Here is a 21,743-nt window from a genome sequence, read left to right as displayed (position 1 = left end):
CCTGCTGAGCTTAGATGTAGAATACAGATTCCCCAGCCAGATGGAATCTGAGTTGAAGGCGGTAGTGGAGCCCAGAAATTGTTTTGTTTTAAAGACTAAACTAAAGACTTTATTTGGATTTTTTCTGCTGAAGTCCTTTTCTGCTTCAGAATCCAGTCCAGAATCTCAGCTTGCGTTGAGTTGTCTTGTCACTGTAGTCTTCCAGTCAGTGATGCTGCTGCAATCTTTCCTTTCTTTCATGGCTTTACACTTTTGATGAGTACTGCTAAGCTATTTTGTAGAATTTCCTTCAGTTTGAGTTTCGTTTGTCTGATGTTATCTCCTGATTAGATGGGGGGCATGTGTTGTTGGCAAGAATACCACAGACATATTGTTGGCAAGAATACCACAGACATGATATGCTCTCTTCAGTGAATCGTATCAGGGGGTCCCTGATGTTGATGTGTCTATTACTGGTGAAGTTTCCCTGGATCACTTGATTAAGGTAGTGTCTGCCAGCTTTCTCTACTGTGAAGCTACTGTTTTTCCTTTTGTAATGAGTATATATCTTGGGGAAGATACTTTGTGAATATGCAAAGATCCTGTTTCTCCTCAGACCCTTGTCCTCTTTTCAACATTCGCTGCCTGCCACAGTTATTACTGTGGTGGTCTAACAGTAGTTTTCTATTTCCCTCATTCTTTATTTATTGATTGGAATTCATCTTCAAGAGAAAGCTGTCCTTTTTACTTATTAGTTTAATTTATATCAGTGTGTACTCTTGAATATTTTATTCTGTAGGTTATAATCTAATACTATCATTATTTTCTTCAGATTGTTCTAGCTTTAGCCATTGGGAGTTCTTTCATGTTAGCTCCTGTGTTATTTAACGTGCCCCTCTTCTTTGATTTTGAGCACTTTCCTACTTTCTGGCATGACTAGATGCTCTGGCATCATCTTGTATTTTCCTGCCCTCAGCCCTGGGATCAACCACTTCTTCCAAGAGCTCTGGTTTCTTCGATTGGAGAATGGTATTAAGAAACCAAGATCTGGGCTCTAGGTGTGCTTGTTGCTTCTAGAGTATCCTTGACTCTAGATCCTCTTAACAGAGACAGCTAGGATATAAAATATATATAATGGCCCAGTTGTAAGCACATCTCTATCTGTGCATCTGTCCATGGAGACCTCCAATTCCAACCCAATACCACAGGGTTCATTTTAGCCTTCCCTCTAGAAGATTGTATTTTTAGAAGCTTCCCAGGTGTTTATGACTAATCAGACTTGGGTAACAGTGTCTTTGGGATATATCTGTTGAGTACATTTGTTTACCCAAAGCCCTTGTGGCTTTGTTAAGTACTCTTCTTCATTGATGAACAGTCTCTTCCTTGGTGAATCATTATCATCTTCCATACTTGGGTTAATCATCATTTCTTCTTCTTACACTGAAAAGAATTTTTATGTCACTCTTAGTCCTTGTAACTAAGGGAACTTAGCCTCCTAGGAGAAGTAGTACTCTGTTTTTTGTAGTGGAGTGGAAACTGGTCCAGTTTCATGGCCAGCATTCTTAGAAAAATTTGTCAGAGAAATTGAGCTCACTTGAGGGAATGTTTAGTGGTTTGAATGCACAGGGAGACCATGTGTGTGTTAATATACACACGACCCACTCAAATGACAAAAAGTCACAGAGTTTCACTAAAACCAAATTTATTTTAATCCTTGAATTATCTTCTTTTTGGTAAGGCAGTCTGCATTCTTTCTCTGAAGTGTAGCTTGCTTTCTAAAGCAAGTGCTCTGTCAGACTTCTTGATAATAAACACTTCAGCCTTGGGTTGTTTAGGATGTTTGGACTATGAACTTTAGGCCTGCACGTGCTTTTTAAGTTGGTAGCTGCTCAAGTTAGTGAAAGAGGTGCAGTGACCCTCAGATCCTACTGGGGTCATTTATCTGTCTTGTTCCTACCTGCGCTTAACCAGCGTACCATATGATGCAGGTTGAGGGACTTTCAACTCAGGGAATTACCACAACTGGATCAAGGTTAAAATTTCAGCTTAATTCATCTGTGATAATAACTGAGGTTCTTTTGGAGGCATGAGAGGAAGATGAATGAAGTTGAACATGTCTTTCCCTAGAACCTACAAACCACAGGAATATGTTCATTTGTTCCCCGTCTCATGGCTGTAATTTCGACTGTAGAAGAGTCATGATGTCAATTCCTGACTTCTAGGTCAGTGAGTAAATAGAAACAACTTCAAATAAAGTCAGACTATTTCAGAAGAAATTGTATCCTACCAAGGTCTGCACTAAAGTGATAGTCATCACTGAAAATACTATGTATGGTTTCCATAGAAACCTGCTAAGATTGTATGCCTTTTATATGTGAAAGTGAGCCAATCAGATTTCCTTTTTTTATTTTAGAGTTGCTTATGGTTATCAATGATCACCACCAAAATGGGTTAGCCACACAGTTCTCTTATAGAAAGTTTAGATGAGAACATGTTCATTAAAACATATATCTATGATCATAATGTAATCATATCTTTCAGGCTACTCGTAATAAGCTTAACATTTTTTGTGTATGATCCCATGTAAAGGAATCATCATGGCATTCTAAAAGCATTTATGAAATTCCTACTTAAACATAGCCCTGAAAATGACATAAACTTAGCATTAGTGTTTTTAGGAGCTTGTGGTCCCAAGCACAGTAAAAAGAGCCTGGGCGTTTGAGACAGACAGACCTGAGTTTTTGTCTGTGCCTGTACCTGTGTTATGGTTTGACTCCAGGTAAGTTGCTTATCTTCTCTGAGCCCCAGTTTTCTTGCTAGTACAATACATATAGCATTTACTTCACCTAATTGTGAGGTAAATTAAATGAGATGAAGTCTGTAAGGTGGCCTCTGGAAGGGATGAATGTTCGTGTCTTCTCCTCTTTTTTCCCCATCACTTCCCCACGGCTGACACTAGGAAGAAGACTGCGTAAAACATCTGAATTATAGCTTAGATTATATGTTGTTTGTCAGAGATAAGCATAGTGTAAAATGTCACAGCATGAGTAAATGAAGAGTTTGAATTTTTGCCAGTGTAAGTGAATCTCTAATTTAAGCAGCTACCACATATGAAAATCCAAACTTATAAAACAGTTAAATTATTACCACTTTGTAAAATAATTTAAGGAGGGATTTATCTTAATAGCAAACTCCCCCAAGTACGCTTAAAAACAATAGCTACAAAATCAACCTTGCAAAAATACATCTAAGCAATCCCACACCAAAGTACTTAATGAAATGAACTTATGTTTGTACACAAGCCTGTACACAAATGTTTTTAGTAGCTTTATTTGTAAAACCAAAAACTGGAAACCACCCAGATGTCTTGCAGCTGATGGAGGGTCTTTCAACTGATGGACGGATAAACAAACTTTGGTATATCCGTACAATGAGATACTACTTAACAACACCAAGGAACAAACTACTGATACCTGCAACAATATTGATTACTCTTAGAGGCGTTATGCTAAGTGAAAGAAGCCATGTTCAAGAGACTACATACTGTCTGGTTCCATTTATATGATATTCTGGAAAAGGGCAAGACTATAGGGACAGAAAACAGATCAGTAGTTGGCAGGGGAGAGGGGAAAAGGATTGACTACAAAGGAGCATAGGAGTGTTTTGGGGTGTGATCTCGTTCTGTATCTTGATTATAGTGGTTGTTACATGATTGCATGGTTAAAACTGTATACTACAAAAGGATTAGTTTTACTATATGTAAAGTACATCTTAATTTTTTTTAATGGAAAATCTATTTTGAATAGTTCGAGGTACAGCTATTTGAAATGTTAAAATTGCGTTTCATAGCAGAGTTGACATGGACATTTAGCTAGAATTTTTTATTTGCTGATAGGTATGACCATTACACCAAGGGTGAGTAAGTGATAGTCTGTTATCCTTTGTGGTTAACTATCAACAGAATCTTAAACTCATTTCTTAATGATTTTAAGAATCATTAAGAATTTCTTAATGATTTTACTTCTGTGTTTCTCGCTAGTCTCCAGTAAGGTTAAATGTTCCTGTGACATTATGATCTGTAACCTCATGTACAAGTAGATTAGAACTGGGCATATTTTACCATGACAGAAAAGATAAGAATTAAATTATCGGGAAGCTTTGTTACAAGGTGTTATTCTGCAATTTGAGAAAAGCAGGAATGAGAACCATTAAATTTTACAGAGCTGCGATAGTTTGATACAAGTTTGGTCACTGGAGCAATGTGGGGTTGAGGAAAGTCATTGGGGCCCACTTTTCCTAGTGTGCTGCTTGCCAGTTTAGGATACAGTCTAGGAACACATATTGTATTATGTGTAGTGAAATCTAAAGATAGGTGTAAAATTGAACATTTATTTTTCCTTTCTCTGTACCAATTCTGTTTCTGAAGAAAATGAATATTCTGGTACGTTGCTGAGCATTAGGAAAATGAAACTATTGCTACGTGCTATTTACCTTGAATTCTGTGCCCTATAGAATTATAGTGTTGGGCCTTTTCTTATAAGTAGACTGACTAGTAGGAAATGATGACCTAAGTTTGTTCTCTTTCACTCTCTGTTTTCTGTACTAGTCTGGTCATGGTATGATCATTGTCACATTCAGCCTTGCTTCTGCCTCAGCTGACTTCCCCACACTGACTTCCCCTGACAGACCAACAGTCTCTCTTCCGCCTCAAGTCACTGTGGCTGCTCAGTGTTCTTCAGAGTGATCTGCGCGGATGTCATTTGTTCTCACAGGGATATTTTTAGATTTACCCATTGAGGTGGGTGTCATTCTTAATTGTCACTTACATAGACTCGATTTATGCAAGTTTTTTCTGTGAAGTCTTCACCAGAATCCAGAGAAAAGCAGTGGTTTCTGAATCTCTGAGCATTGATTTTGGAACATTGGGTTGGCCTGCACTGTTGTTGGCATTTTTTTTTTTAAATGTGTGGCTCTCTTGCTCGCTGTCTCTCTCTCGCAATATATGTATAGTCATGTGCCACATAACGACATTTTGGTTAACGATGGACCACACATACCACTGTGTTCCCGTAAGATTAGTACCATATAGCCTGGGTGTGTAGTAGGCTGTACCATCTAGGTTTGTGTAAGTACACTCTATGATGTTCGCACAAGGACGAAATCGCCTGATGACACATTTCTCAGAACATATCCCCGTCATTAAGTGAGGCGTATCTTCATTTATCTCTTGGATTTCTCTCTTATTCAGGTTACGGTACAAAACATTGTGTATATTCCTTCCTCTCCTTGCTGATTCTGTTCACTAGATCTTGCATTCATCCATTTGTTGATTCATACATTCATTGATCCAAAAATACTCATTAAGAGCCTTCTGTTGCTAGGCCTGTGCCAGGCTTTGGGGAACCGGTGAAGCATATGCCCCTTTCCTGTCTTTGTCCAAGTCTAGAGTGTGGAAGTGGGATAAACAAATTACTGCAGTGTGGTGAGTGCTTATGTGCTGTGGAGGGGAGAGGGCAGGGCGCAGTGGGCATGCACAGCCACAGACCCCTTCTTACTGCCTTCTGCTTTCTTCTCAACCGTTGAGCCTGCGCTTCCTCACCCCATCTCTTTTTGATCTTCTTTTCCATTGTGCTCTGTGTGTTCACAATCTGTTGTGAACACACTTTATTTGTTCCCATCTCCCCCTCATCTAGGAAACCATTCTTGCTCCTCTCATAAAATATTAGATGAACAGCCAACAGTAGTTGATGGATTGAGAAGAAAACTTGTGTTGGATTTTAAAGGATTGTTCTGAAATTATTAGACTGGTGACTGGGGTGGAGGGTGAGGAATTGATGGTTTTTGAAGATGAAGTAGGGGGTACTTAACAGTTCTTCCTTTAGTTGTACCTGCTGAAAAGCCAAAGCAAATAGTTGAGTTGGGGCCAACACTTGGGAAAGAATGTATATTGCTGTAGTAGCAAAGTGTCTTCCCTTTTTTGAAACTTAGCCCAAGGTAATTGTTCATCTACATTGTAGATAGTGAGTGTGGTGAAATCACAGAGAAGTGAGCCCAGTGAGCGGAAATCTGTGCTTCCAGACTTCCTTAAAGAAAATATGTTGTGACAGATTTGAAATCTGAATTTATCAGCTTACTAGCCTTGACAGCTAACGTTAAGGCCAGCCTCATATCCTCTCATTTGGGGGAAAAAAAAAAGCCTGAGTTGTTCAGTAAAAGAAGGGTTTCACTGGGTTACTTTAGGGTATTTTCTTTCTCCTTTTCCCAGAGTGTTTTTTGAGAGGAGGGTGATAGAGGGCTCCAGGTGGCTTTATCAGGTCAGAATCAGTATCAGTCTGTTTGTGTTTAAGTCCTTTGTTGCCAGACATCAGAATTGGAGTCTGAACAAGCCGAAGCCAAGCAAACAGAGAAACTTATAGCTCTTCGTCATTCAGAGAGATGATGAGAGGGCAAGAGCTAGGGCTGCTTGGCATCTCAGTGTCTTGAGCTCGTGGCCTTCTGGATCCCCACTCAGGTTGCTCAGCCCCGTGGGTTTCTGGTCACTTTGGCTCTCCACACACACTTCAAGAATATCTATTGGGCCCTATTTGGGTCAGATGTCTCCCCACCCCATTAGCCAGCTGATACCAAGGCCTCGGTCCCATATCACAGACATGGCTACTAGGGGTTTACCCCTGTGTTTGGGGGTCTCCGAGAGATGAAATCATTGTGATCCAGGGAGCCCTATTAATTACTTTCTGAGCTAGTCATTGCAGCATGTAACTGTTCAAATTCCAAAACAGGAATACTAGGTCTGAAAATTCCCTCTTGTCATGTATCCTGAAGGTTGATATTGAATAATATTGGATTGTAATTAGGGAAGGAACCCGAAGGAAAGCGATCTTCCCAGACCAGAATTTTTATAAATGAGCTTTTGACAGAACCACTGCCAGTCCTAGAATTCAGGTTTTATAAAATGATGAGGTCAGCTGTTTCTTCATTAGAATGTATAAAATTTAAGGTCTCTTAAGTTTGGATCAGATGTCGAGGTAATAGATATGCCTCAGAGGCCAGAATACATTCTTCAGCCACTTGGTTTTCTCAATGAGCTTAATCAGGGTTGGGAGGATAAAATTTGTGCAGTCGAGACTGGAGGTAGTTCCCAAACCTGGATGCTCCTCAGAATCATGGATAACAGGTCCTGAAGACCCCACTTCTGGTTTTTTATGTCTGGATTGAGGCCCAGGAATCTACATTCTTAACCACCAAAACTTGATTCTATTGCAGATTGTCCAAGGACTACTCTCTGAGAAATACTGACCTACAGTGTGCTCCTTGCCAGTTTTCTTCACCTAGCAGGAAAAAAAAGAAGTTGGTTAGACAGAAAACAATCCCTGACTGTGCCTTCAAATGGTGATGGGGTTGCTGTTCTTTGGAAAGACAGCTGATAATCTACAGGGAATTGACTAGAACCCCAAATCCTCCAAAGAACACCTCATCCTGGCTAGATCTCAGTCTCTCGGGAAGGAATCTTGTGAGTCCAGATGCCAGCTCAGAAAGATTTTGCAGGACTCTCCTGTACATCTTCTCCAAAGAAAGATTCCTGTACAGGACAGCACCCAAGGCTTTTTTAAGCTTCCTTGTGGTCCGTTTTATGACAGACTGATTTTGGAAGTAGCAAAAATAGGCATAAAATTTTATCAGAGGGTCTCTCTTGCTTTTACATGGAGCTGTGCTTCCCTAACCTGGCTCATCTTCATAATCAGTTATTAAACTTTAAAAAAAAGTTCAAGGAAATTTGCATTTTAAAAACTGTCCAAGATGATTTTCATGTACACAAAACTTTGAACCAGTGTAATAAGTAATGTTCTGTCTCAATAGGAAGTTCCCCACCAAATCTCCCCTTTTTATTTCCATGTCTAAATTGCTTTGTTCATTCATTCAACAGTATTTACTGAATCCCAGCTGTGTGCCAGATGTATTTCTTGCTCTGTCTGGAAATTGTGGCATGATCCTAACCAACTGCTTCCTTTCCCTTAGCACCCGCCTTGGGTCAGTCATCAGGTCTTACTGATTCTCAGTCCCCTCTGTACCTCTTCTGCCTTGCGAGCTGTGCCATCTCTTGGTTGAACTGGTTGTAGGACCTTCTAAAGTGGTCTCTCCTCTTCTCCAGTTCGTCCTCCTTACTCCCAGGCTGATCACGTCACTTTCCTGACCACAACCGCTGCTCGCTCCAGGTTGCCCAGGATACACTTGAGGTGTGAATCTAAGGCCTTGTGTCATCTCCCCTTTGCCTCAAACTCAGCATACCCTTTCCATTGTGTGCCATTCCCTCTGCCTGGGACTGCCCACTAGGAACCTCCTTTTCTTGGCCTGGTAGACCCCTCACAACCATTTACGACCCTAGAACAAATATTTTCTGCTTCCTGAAGCCTTCCTTGCCCGTGCAGCTTTTCTTCTTCTCTTTCTCTAGTCTTCTTAAAAGTCACCAAAATAGCATTACCACGGGCATTATGTAAGTTAAGACAGTATTTATGTCTCTTTCTCTTGTTAGACCCAGGGCCCTCTGAGAGAAGGAGGGCAGAATTTTACTTTCTATTAAAAGGGCTTACTGTGGCACCTGGCATGAAGCAGGTGCCCAACTTTGTTTGACTGTGTGAAAATAAATCTTACTAGACGCAGGCCAGTATAATGGACATTTTGATAGGTGGGTTACACATCTTCTGTTGTATTGTCTGTCCTTAAAGGAATTACACAGTTGTCTTATGTGATTGTTTCTGAGTTAAATCTGCAGAGGTACTGTATTGAGGGACCTTTCCTGCATAAGGCTTTTACGGACTTCTTTCTCACTGTGACAAAAAGGCTGTCTGGAGAACTTAGTGTATTTAGGAAGTTTCTGGGAGACACTGGGTTTTAGTTTACACATTCTGTAGATGGGGACTAACTGGTCCTAGAAATGAAGGAGAGCCCTGTTCCAACGGCTGCCCTGCACTGTGGGGCAGAAAGAGACCTGCTGTGTTCTTGGGGAGACGTTTGGGTCAGTGCATGTTAGATGTGCAGCTGTCAGCATTTCCTCGTGGACTTGAGATTCAAGGGATCAGATGGGACTTAATAGACCATCTACTCTGTGGACTTCCTAGGGGTGGGGGCAGTCTCCCTAATTGAGGGTAAGGGCTATTCCTTGTGCTGCTGCTATCTCCTGTTTCTTATTTTATAAAGTGAGAATTAAAAGGCAGCAAATAAAATATAAGGAAAATTAAACAAGTGAGCATTCTGCTCTGATGGGGAAAAAGAAAAAAACTGAGAGGTACAAAGTACGGCATTTATTTGAATTTAAGTGGCCAGGAGCGGCTTCTCCCAGGCAGGCTGGGTTCTCTGTCAGGCTTACCGTCAGTTGTCTGCAGCGCTGCTTGCTGCTCACTCAGAGACTGCACTGTTCTGTATAGTTTTCTGTCTATGTGTCTAGCTAAGTTGCGGCCTTTATGATTCTTCATGATTTCCATAGCGTCTGCTGGGCACGTGGTAAATGTTTTAGAAGATGTCTCGACTGAGTTAAGCCCATCCAGGATATGGGCAGGCCCCCAGGGGACTTTCACCCCCTGCCCTCCTGGACCAGGGAGAAGCTTGCCATTGTTCTTTCATCACCAACTTTGAAGGAAGTAAAGTTCTCAGCCAGGCTCAGTGGTGCCCTCCAGGTTCATGTTTGGCCACGTCTAGGGGACTCTGGGATCCTTGGAAAACTATAGGGACTTCAGTACAGCTTGAGTTCAGCTCTCAGATCTCGTCTCCAGGGACATCAGCTGACCTTGAGAGCCCGAAGATTTCAGCCACAGGTGGGAAGTAGCAGGAAGGTTGGGACCCTGAGTCACAGTGGAGCTGGCTTCCGGTGAATAGTAATGGAGAGCAAACACCCTTTGTCTCAGTCCAGATGTAAAATGAAATGAATAATGTCTGCCTTACATAGCCTGCATTCTCTTTTTGAAGATAGTTGAGGTATGTTTGAGAAAGTTCTTCAAAAATATTAAGTGCTACTCAAACACAGAAAGTAAGCTTGGGTGTCCTGGAGGACGTTGGTCCAGGAGCATAGGTGTAAGCTGGAATGTGTACAAGGTCACAGTGTTCTGGTGTTTGTCTCCTGAAGTATCTAGAAGTTTCTGTTTTCTTGTAGCACGTTTTCCTCATGCCTGTAAGCAGAAGGCAAGGTGGAGTGTCAAGTTCTCTGATAAAAGCTGGTCCTCTCTGTCCACGAGCCCTGATCACATGTGATCTCCCAGGAAGTCCGCTCCTGACACTGAGCTGCAGGTTCAGCAGGAAGGTCAGTGGTCAGTGCTCCCTCTCGTAGTGGTGTGCGGAGGAGACTTGGAGGTGGGTATGGCTTCTTTGGATTCTCTGTAATCATTTTCTGTTTATGTGGCCAAGTAACATTAAGTAAAAATAATATTCAAGTTGCTAAAAGCCCACTTTAAGCTAGAAGTTTGGGGGTTTCATCAAGGCTTTTTACCATCGTTGCTTAGAGTATTTCTGTCTCTTAGAGGTGCAGTTAAGGACATAGGCCCTAGAATCAGACTTGAGTTTGAATATCAGCTTTAAAACTTAGTCTGGTGACCTTGGACACTTCTGAACCTCAGTTTTCTCATATAAATGAGAATATCGATACCAGACTTATGGGTAGTTGTGAAGATGATGTGAGATAATGTACAGGGTAACACAGCACTTGACACGTGATAGATGTGTAACAACTGTAGTTGTGGTGTTTGTTAGTAGTACTGCCAACTGGTAATACTAGTACTGAATACATATATGAAGGGAAAATTTAGCAAACAGATTTTGATGATATATAAAAGAGTGGTTTAGAATGTATCCATTTGGTATTGATAACAGTTTAAAAATTGTTGTAATATTTTAATAGCTACCTGTATCTCTGTAGTTACTCTTTTCCGTAATAAAAGTTGTTTTTGAGTGAACGTATCACCTTTAAATAATTTTGGGAAGTTGTTGTAGGAGGGAGATCTGTATTTGAACCTATTTACTGAAGCATTCCATTTATAAATCTCTACTACATATCATGATGATTTACTTCAGTTTCTCTGATGCTCAGGAAAAGCTCTGCTTAAGCAAATATTTAAACTTTTGGTAAATAATTGCATCTTGAAAACTATCCATTTATTCCAGCTACTAGTGTATATTTACTTTAAAATATTCGATAAGAAAAATCTGATAGTGGGCACCATTGAATTTCACGCATGAAGGACTCGTTGGTCTGATGAATTTTATGCATGAAGGGCCATTTGGCCTCTAGTAAGTATTTTAGTTGATTACTGTCTACTGGTTCTTTCCATTGTCTACTGGTTCTTTCCATTTTTAATTTAGTGACCAGTAAGTGCCTCCCTTTCTTGGGAGCTCCCAAAATTTAACCCAGCACATGGGGCAGGTGCCTGGACCTAAACACACACTGTGCATTGTGTACACTGTCTATCAGTGAGGCCTGTCTGTGCCACTGTGTCCAGTTTTGGATCTCCCATTTAAAGAAAGACGCAGGTAATTCTCTAGTTTGTCATAGAAGTGAAAGTAAACCCAGTCATTTCAGATATTTTAAGAGATGAGAATGCTTAACCCAGAATAGATGGGTTGTACAATAGAGTCTTTGGTGTGTAGTAGTGTGACTTAGAAGAAGGTGGTACATATTCAATGTGACTTCTAGTGGACATCATAACTAGGGCTGTCTGATGTTGTTATGAACTGCTTGGTGAAAGGAGTGAGTCTCTGTCAACTGGAAGTATCCCAGAATGGAAAAGCAGTATAGTATATGATGTTTAAGAAGATACTTGTCTTAGCTCAGGCTGCCATGACAAAATACCACAGACTGAGTGGTGTAAACAACAAACATTTATTTCTCACAGTTTAAGAGGCTAGGAAGTCCAATCAAGGTGCTGGCAGATTGAATTCTTAGTGAAGGCCCTCTTCCTGGCTTGCAGATGACCCCTTACACATGGTGGGGGGATAGAGCGAGCTCTGGTCTCTTCCTCTCCTTATAAGGACACTGATCCCATTGTGACCTCATCTAAACCTAATTACCTCCCAGAGGCCCCACCTCCAAATACTGTGACATTGGAGGTTAGGGCTTCAACATATGAATTGAGGGGGTGGGGTGGGCAGGACGACACAACACATTGAGTCCATAACAATACTTAACCTTTCTAAGCCTCAATTTCATTATCTTTAAAAATAGGAATAATAATACCTATAAGGTGGTTCTGAGATGATAACACATGTATAAGCTTAAGAATTTGGTACATAGTAAGCTCTCAAAAAAATAGTTGCTGTTACTGTAATTATTGTTAACTTTACCATATTTCAGAGATGTGCTAGAAGCATTTTTGGTATTTGTTGGAAGACTGGGCTTGATAAATCCTTGCAGTTCTAAGAATCAATAAGTGCATTTTAATATTTTTCTTTGTGTTTGTGGGCCTAAAGATAGGGATGCTGCTCTATGAACATCCTTCAGTTCCATGGTGCTCTTTTGTGTGGGCATTTTTATGTCAGTCTGCTTTCGAATTATGTATTCTGTCTTTGCTTTTTCTCTGAATTTTCATCTGTCTCTTTCTATATCCCTTTCTTGGTCTCTGTCACTCTCTGTTCTTGAAATGATTTTCCCCTCCCTTCCACTTTTTTTTCCTCATTATTCACTATAAAATATGCCAAATAGTTTACAATGTTTATTGTTTTGCTGTATTTTTAAGTCTTTGTTTTACTTCAAAAGCGAGTGTCTTCAGTGGGGTGTTTCCCCCACGTGTGATGGGGTTACCTAATCATCTGTCTTTTCTGTCCCTGTTTAACAGAGTCCTTTGACCAGGAAGGACTGATGTCAGAGGCCTGACTTTTTTCTCACTGGGCTTTATTATGGCTAGTGCTGGGCAGGGTGTGCAGGAGTAAAGGTTTATGGTGCAAGATTCTGCTTAAAGAGGAAGCTGTTTAACAGATCACGCATACAATGACCAACTGCTTTTCCCCCAGACAAAACCCTGAGGAAGCCCCCTCCCACAGCCTGGTTGGGGTGCCCCTTCTAGCAAAGTTGTGCTTCTCATTCCCAGGGTGTAGCGCGTAGGAAGGCACCAGGCCTGCCTTTACTTTTGTTTTCCCAGCCTTTGTAATATAAACAGAGTTGTTTTATATCTGCTAAGAGAAAACCAGCCGTTTGACAGCCCGTATTTTTCTACATCTAGCAACTGGCATTTACACCATGAACTTTCTTTATATAACAGCACATCCTTTAACCATGGTAGTTAAAATCATCTTGAATAGATGTAGTTACACTTAATTGTGGATTCTATGCTCCAGTTGATGTAAGCTTATTACATATTTAGTTGATAAGACTTTGTTTATGGCTGAATGTAGATGCTTAACAGTTATAATTTGTCAGCTTAAGAAAAGGCCTATATAATTAGTTATGAATTTTTTTAAAATTTGTAACAAAACTCATTTTAAAATTGCCACCATCAGTCAAGCAATAATACAAAGATAGTACTTGGGTGCTGTTTGATTGATGTACAGGCGTGACACGCAAAAAGCATGTCATGAACATAGATTACTTACAGAATATGAAAATTCTGTTGGACTGTTCTGGGTTGCTGAAAAATACTGTCTGGTAAAAGAAAGTGAAAAGATGAACTACACAAGACTAAATTTTATTTCACTTCTGTTTTTGGAGACATTCTTAACATATAAAAATTATACACCGTGACCCCAGAAATAAGGAACAAAAAAGATGTTTATTCCCTCTTCTTCTAAATTAGTTGTAGTGCTCTTTTAAGAAACAAAATTTAATGAGATATTCAAATGGCGAATCAGCACATGAAAAGGTGTTCAACATCATTAGCCATTAGGGAAATGCAAATTAAAACCAATATCACTACACACCTGTCATCTTGTCTAAAATAAAAAATAATGACATTGCCAAATGCTGGCAAGGATGTGCCAGCATCCTCAGACATTGCTGCTGGGAATGTAAAAAGGTACTGCAACTCTGGTGGCACTGTCTTTAAAAACGAAGCACGCAATTCCTATGCACCCCAGTAGTCACATTCCCGGACATTTATCCCAGTCAAATGAAAACTTATTTTCACACAAAAATCTGTACAGGAATGCTGATAGCAGCTTTCTTTGTAATAGCCAAAAACTTGAAAGAGCTCGGCTGTTCCTGAGCAGGTGAATGAGTAAACAAACTCTGGTACGTCCATACCATGGAAATACTACTCTGCAAAAAAAGTAACAAACTACTGACACATGCAACAACCTGGGTGAATCTCCATAGAAATATGAGTGGAAAAGGGCAATCCCAAAAGGTTATATACTGTGTGATTCCATTTATATAACTTCCTTAAAAATGGCAAAAATCACAGAAATGAAGAACAGATGAGTGGTTGCCAGGGATTATGGAGGGAGTGAGGGTGGGAGGGAAATAGGTGTGTGTGGCTATAAAAGGACAATGGGACGACGGATCTCTGTGATGATGGAAATGTTCTGAATCTTAACTGCATCAATGTTGACATCCTGCTGTGATATTGCACTAAAGTTTTGCAAAATGTTACCTTTGGGGGAACTGGGTAAAGTCTACATAGGATCTCTTTGTATTATTTCATACAACTACATGCATGTGAATCTACAATTATCTCAAAATAAAAAGATTAATTTAAAAAATATAAGATGTAATATGAATATTCTGATAAACACTATTTCCTCCCCATACGGGTTTCTTATTTTTTTAGTCTCATTGATGGTTCATCTGATCTTTTCTTTATTCATTCAAGAAATATTGAGCACTTGATAGGTGCTCAATTTGGCCTTACTATCAAGTTCAAATCAATTTTCTAAAACCAAAATCATCACCAACTTGTAACTGGTTTAGAATTTACCACATAAAGGATGCCACCTTGTTTTGTTAGTTAATAGTTAAGTTTTGCAGCTAGTTTACATCACTCGAAGCTAGATCTTCTGTAGGTGCATTTTGGGGCCTTGGTAACATTAACTTGAAAATGTTCTAAAAATTTTCCATGGTAAAATTTTTGTGGCTTTGCTTCATGGTATATGACTGACGGGCCTTAATTACACACTCATCTGTGTGTAAGAGCAGAAATAAATGTCTGAGTGGAATCCGGACACTGCCAGCAGGCGCTCGCTCACCTGTAAAGAGTGGGATGAGTTTCTCCACAGGCAGATGGCCTGGCAGGCTGCTCAGTTTTCCCAAGGGGATGGTGTTCTTTCTCCCGGTTCAGCTTTGGACTTAGCCGACACCTTAGACTGGGATCTCTGGGAACTTTTCCCAACATGTAACTTTGAGCTCAAGGCACCTCAAAAGAGAGGTTTCGAGAGGCAACTGTGCATATGATGAATAACCTGGAGAATAATCTGTCAGTTCTCTGGTTTGGTGAAAGTCGGCCTCTGGATTAGACAGAGCCGTAGAGGCTCTCTTGTTTGGTCTGCATCCCTCCTGTCCCCAGCATAATAACTTTGGCTGAATTGTGCTTTGACATAGTACTAGGGGTTTCAGGGTCTAATGAATGAAATGTGGTGGTATTTGATCACTGGAAATGACATTTGGCAACCTTAGGACTGAAGGGGAGCTATTTTTTTCTAATTGGTGGAAGAGTTGGGGTGGGGCAAACAGACTTCCCTACCTGCCCTCAAAGCATACCACATGGCAGGCACCCCATCTTGTGGTCAGATAAAGCCAGCTCTAGCTACAGTGGGTGAGGGGCACAGAGACAGAAAGTGTTTCCTGTCTGCTCTGCGGCCCTGGTCAGGTGCCCTCACGTCCTTCTTTGACCCTTTCTGGAGGACCCTTTACAGCCTGGTGATCCTGATTTGAATAGTGAATTGCAGTTGAGAAACGAGATTAAAACTCTTTCTGTGCTTTGAACTTTGTGAAACATGAATATATGTTCTAGTGGGTTGTATTGAAGCATTGAAGGGATTTTCGCTAAAAGTAATGTTATAAATAGGTTAGACCCAGTCTAGCTCACCAGAGTTTGTTTATTTAATCTAGCATGTCTTTGAACCATATTCTATTAATATTTCTGTGGAAAACCCATCTCATTTATTCATCTTCCAACGAAACAACAGAATTTCAGGTTTCTCCTGGGGGTGATCTTCAGTCGTTTTTTCTGCTTGGCTCCTGTGGCCAGAGTGGATACAATTGTCCCGGGTTCCCAGCCAGAGTGGATACAGTTGTCCCGGGTTCCCAGCGGTCTTGGGCAGGAGGGCAGTGGTGGTGGTCTGGGTTCTTTGGTGGTTGTGTGCAGGTTCTGAACTGTGTGGGGAAACCCCTAGGCAGCTGGCACTATCTGTGATGATGGACAAGGAAAGGGAACTTACACATGCCTCAGGTCCTGACTGGGACAGCCTCTCGGGTACAAAGGAGGGTAATCTGGTATTGTCTGTGCATGGAAATGTGTAAAAGCAGTAATAGCATGAGACCAGTGGGTTCAAAATCAGCAAGGTTAGTAACGCTGTGTAATCTGGTGTACAGGTGAGCAAAGTAGTTAAGTCACTCCTGTTTTTTCTTTGCCATTGTTATTAGGTCCACAAATTCAGTGTTACCATCTCATCTAATTTTTTTCTTGTCTTTTGTAGTCTCAAACCATGAATTATGTGGGACAGCTGGCTGGCCAGGTGATTGTCACTGTGAAGGAGCTCTACAAGGGCATCAACCAAGCCACTCTGTCTGGGTGCATTGACGTTGTCGTGGTGCGGCAGCAGGATGGCACCTTTCAGTGTTCACCGTTTCACGTTCGGTTCGGGAAGCTGGGAGTCCTGAGATCCAAAGAGAAAGTGGTGAGTGTGGGGGACAACGTGTTCTCCGGGAGGGTGAAACGTTAGCTGGCGGCAGAATAAACTGCTACCATGAGCTCTCTGGGCATTTTTTTTTTTTTTTTTTTGAAAACCTGTATAATGTTGGAGACAATGGTGTGAGAAATCAACCTTTATGTATTGGTTTTGAAGTTACTTCTAAATTCAAAAAGTCCTGCTACAGAAAGTTTCTCCAAGGGGAAAAAAGAGTCTGAAAACTATTTTGGTAATCCTATATGTTGCAACTCGGAAAAGCAAAACAGAAATTAGAGTTACAAATAGGAAAGGTAGGTGTATTTAGAAAAAGTTCCTTTACCTTATACAGCATTTTAAAATATTAAGGGTAAAGCCTTCATAGACTGATGTAATCAAGAATACGTTATCTTTGTTTTAAACAAAATTGATGCCAAATTTGTTTGTTTTGACAAAGCTGTAAAATTTTATTTGTAATCTAAACTTTATTATTGGTACCAGGACTTATCTAGACAAATCGAGCTGAAATGCAAACCCAAAGCCAAAATAAGGCTGGTTGGCTTTTATTTATTTTAGGGACAATTCATTCAGAAAGAAGGTATTTGTGTTGGTGTTGCTTTATCTTACATCCTCTTCCCTTCAGATTATGGAGCAGTTGGAACGTTTGTTAGTACATTTGATATCAGTCAAGTCAGAAAACTGAGCTAGTAATACAACTTTGCAGATATAGTAGTATTTTCCTTTCTACTCTTGCCCCACAGTGTCTACCTAAACAGTGTAGGGCAATTGTTTCAGGATTTTGAAGTACAATGGAAAGATCTACACCATTTTCTGGCACAGAAGTATGTGTTAGAAGACCACTGGCATAAGTTGAAAACATCTGTTTTCAGATTTTATCTATTTCACATAGCTGATCTTATGATTTCCCTGTATTTTAGTTAAACTTAGGTTATTTTGAGAGTGAAAGAAAAGGTTTATGGGTTTCACAAACTGAATATTCTCCCACCACCCTCCGAAAAAACATCTGGTTTTTCTAGGTGTTACAATATCAGTTTTCCACTGCAGAGCCACCATGTTTCAGGGTGGCAGGGCTTGTGTGGTGTGGCCTCTGTTCAGAGTCACCCTTTGGAAACCAAAAGCAGTCTCAGTTTACTTAGTGACTTGAAAACTTTCCATTGCAAAACAGTGTTGAGCCACAATTCAGCTTTCCTGGAATTTTTTCTTTCTTTCTGGTGGCACTAACCTCTAGTACTTTCAGACTGTATCTGCTTTGGGAGAATCAGCAGCAGACTGTTTCTGCGCTGAGCCTTCCCATTGGTTCTGCAAGGATCTATTTGTTCAATGGCTTATATGGCATTATTTTTTTATTTTTCTCATTTTGTTTTTTGCTGTGATCTGGGTTTTTGATCAGCAGATTGCATAAGTCTTCTAGACTTTCAAAATAGAAGCTGCAAGCTGATGTATAAGCATTTGTGCATCTCTAAATGGTGACTGTAGATATCTCGTTCTGCATGCTGTATGCCTCTAATTAAGAAGGTAATAGAATTTCTGTGCAAGGCTATACAGATCATTGTGTTAAGTATCTTGTCAAACTCTTGAATTTTAATAGGAGTCTATCCATGAGATACGAGAAAAGAAGAAAATTTCTTCTTTCCCATTCCTTCCCTTGGTATCTCAGAAACCCAGAAGATATGTTTGGGAGAAAATTTGGCCGTTTGATCAAAACACAGCTTTCTGTGACAGTAAAACCAAAAGCGTATCTGGCTTGAGATAACTCTGGCAGTTTGGATTAACTGTCTTATTTTAGGTCAGTTTGGGTTAGGGAAGGCTATTCATTGATTTTAAACAAGATCCTAATTATGGTAAAACCTATGAAGTGGACTTGAAATCATAATCACCTTAAAACCTCTGGTTAGAGAGATTATAGTATGATAATTTTCCCACTGCCATTGGTCTGTTCTTGTTTGATAGAACACCATACAGATCTTCCTTGACTTGTGGTGGGGTTACAATAAACCCATCATAAGTTGAAAATATTGCTAAGCTGAATATGTATTGAGTAGGAAGTTGAACAAGATTAGTCAGCCGTTTTCAAAGATTATTTTAAAGCAGTAGAAACCTTTTTCACATACACACACACACACATGCGCAGTGTCATTTCACAAGATGATTTATTTGTGTGTATTTCAAACATGAAAAAAAAAGAAACAGACCATTACAATGTAGACATATTCATTCTTCAGTAAATCTTTGAAGTAAGATGAAACCCAAAGCTAACTTCATCTCAAGAGTTGTGCAATTCAACAATAGATTGAACTCCCATAGTGGAACCCACCATCGTAAAGTTGAAAAATTGTTAAATCAGACCATCGTAAGTTGGGGACCATTTGTACTCCCAGTATATTTCATAACTCAGGAGTTTCATTTCAGAAGGTAAACCTGCACTTGCTATTTTTTAATATTAATCTTGTTGATTTAACACAAAACTGATGATTTGATTACTTAGCACAGTTAAGTAATCCAGTGTATTAGACAGGACAGTTTACATTGTAGATGACAAAAAGCCACCTCACAGTACCTTAAGCAAAAAAAAGGAATTTATTGGCTTGCATAACCGAAGTCCAGGGCCATTTGAATTAATCAGGGCTTATTTAGAGTCTCTGAAGGTGTTGTCAGAACTCTTTCTCTCCCCACCTCGCAGCTCTCTTCCCTTTGTATATTTTCTCCCTAATGCAAGATGGCCACCAATACCTCCAGGCTTGCTTTCCATTAACTCAGCAACCCCAGTGGAAAGAGACTTCTTTCTACAGAAGTATCACTGTTTAGTCTCTCTTTCAGACTTGGGTCACATATCTTGGGGACCAGTCAGTGTAATATATTGATTGGCCTGGCTTGGACAGCAGCCCTACCTCCACTCTCTGAAGCCACACCTGAAATAGATGGTCTGAAATAGAAGATGAGTAGATCCCCAAAGGACACCAGCGATGTTCTTACCCGAAGAATGGCATGCCAAAATAAGTGTCTGCTACAGCTAGTATTTCTCAAAAGTAAATCAGTTCTGCTTCAACATCTCAGTCATATATGTTGAGCAAGATTAAGCTACAGTGTAGGAAGTATGACAATATGGAAATGAGTGTTGTTTTAGAAACCAGTGTACTAGAAGTAGTCCATCAAAATGAGTGTCCTCTTTAAAATAATCACCTTGGGAAGCATTTATTCCAACTTGGTGCCATCTCTCAAAATATTTTTAATATTTTTTCTTTGTTGCCTAAAGAGCTCATGGCATATTCTTTCAAGTATCCTTAATATTGGCACAATTTTATGCAGCCCTATCTTTTAAATAGTAAAAGAAAAATAAATTTTTATGTAAAATAGTCATTTTATTAACATTTCTTAAATTACATAAGAATTTTTTATACACGTGACTTTTTCTACTTATTTTATATTTAGTTCTTGCCTATTTTTCCTATTTTCTTATATAATGTTCATTCTTTTTTTACAGCCTTATTGTTTTATAATTAACACACACTACACTGCACATATTCAAAGGATACAATTCAATAAGTTTTAACATATGTGAGTGCCCATGAAGCCATCTCCACAATCAAGATATGGAACATTTAGTTGTCCTGTCTTCTTAGTCTCCTCCAATCTGTGACAGTTCCTTGGTCTTTGTTTTTTATGACATTGACGTATTTTTTAACTTCTTAAATTTAGATTTACAGACAAGTTGCAAACGTAGTTTAAAAACTTTACATTTATCGTTCACCGAACCTCTTCCCCTAACCTCTTCCCACGTTTTACGGGAACATAGTACGATTATCAGAACCAGGAAATTAACATTGGTGTAATACTATTAACTAAAGATCTTATTCAGAGTTCACCAGTTTTTCTACTGCTGTCCTCTTTCTGTTCCAGGATCCCATCCAGGATCCCACATTGCTTTCATCCTGTATTATCTAACAGTTCTTTCCTTACGACCTTGAGTTTTGAAGAGTACAGAACAGTTATTATGTAGGTTATCCCTCAGTTTGAGTTTGTCTGATGTTTTCTCATTTTAGTGAGAATAACACACAGTGACAGTGTGCCCTTCTCAGTGCATCGTCTCAGGAGGCCCACCATTGCTGTGTCTCGTTACTGGTGATGTTAACTTTAATCACTTGGTTAATGGTGTCTACTAGGTTTCTCCACTGTAAATTTACTTGTAGGGAGAAACTTTGAGACTATGCAAATATCTTGTTTTTCATCGTACTTCCACCTTTGAATTTTAGCAAACATTGATGAATTTTGCCTACAACACTTATTACTGTGGTGTTTGCCAAATGATGATTTTGTTTCCATCCTTCTTACTCCATTTATTAGTTGAAATTCTACTGTATTGAAGAGCTATCCTTCTCTCCCGTTTACTTAATTATTCAATTATTTATTTATATCAGTATGGACTCAAGGATATTAACTTTATGGGTTATAATCCATTATTATCATAATTTAGTTGCTCAGATTGTCCCAGATTTGGCGATTGGTAGCTCCTTCAAGTTGAGTCCTTTTGAAATGCTCCCATCATTTTTTGAGCACTTCCTTACTCTAAGGAAGTATTTAGATATTCCGGATATCCACAGATTCCAGAAGAATCTACGTTCCCTGCCTCAGCCCTGGAATTAATTATTTTATTTCTCTGAGGAGCCCTAGTTCCTTTTATTAGAAAATACTATCTAGAAACAAAGGATCTGGTCACTTGGTATGCTCATTACTACTGAGGTGTCATTGTTTCTAGGCCCTCTCAGTGGGCAGAGCTAGAAAATCTACGTGTGTATATACACACTCATACCCACGTCTACATCTGTTTATAAAAATCATGAGTTCGAACTAATGCCTCTGGTTCCAGTCCGTCACCACAGGGTTCCTCCTCGTCTCCTTACTTGTAACTTCTTTTTCCAACACTGAGAAACATACCTCTCATTATCGACAAT

General features: G+C 39.8%; 1 protein-coding gene across 6 annotated transcripts in view; it reads left to right on the top strand.

The window, feature by feature from the left end:
* Positions 1–21,743, top strand: part of LPIN2 (lipin 2) — an 86,685-nt gene that overhangs the window by 28,257 nt on the left and 36,685 nt on the right. For all 6 annotated transcript variants that reach the window (XM_087439056.1, XM_087439054.1, XM_087439053.1 and 3 more), the window contains exon 2: positions 16,585–16,785. In XM_087439056.1, the coding sequence (XP_087295182.1) occupies positions 16,594–16,785 (192 nt within the window). In that variant the 5' untranslated portion in view covers positions 16,585–16,593. The remainder of the gene's footprint in view (positions 1–16,584; positions 16,786–21,743) is intronic.

The sequence above is a fragment of the Ceratotherium simum genome, chromosome 14 (genome assembly GCF_057802395.1).
Source record: "Ceratotherium simum simum isolate JZ-2026a chromosome 14, ASM5780239v1, whole genome shotgun sequence".
Lineage (NCBI taxonomy): Eukaryota > Metazoa > Chordata > Mammalia > Perissodactyla > Rhinocerotidae > Ceratotherium > Ceratotherium simum.
The sequence above is the reverse complement of the archived record's forward strand: the minus strand, read 5'-3'. Positions and strand labels throughout refer to the sequence as shown.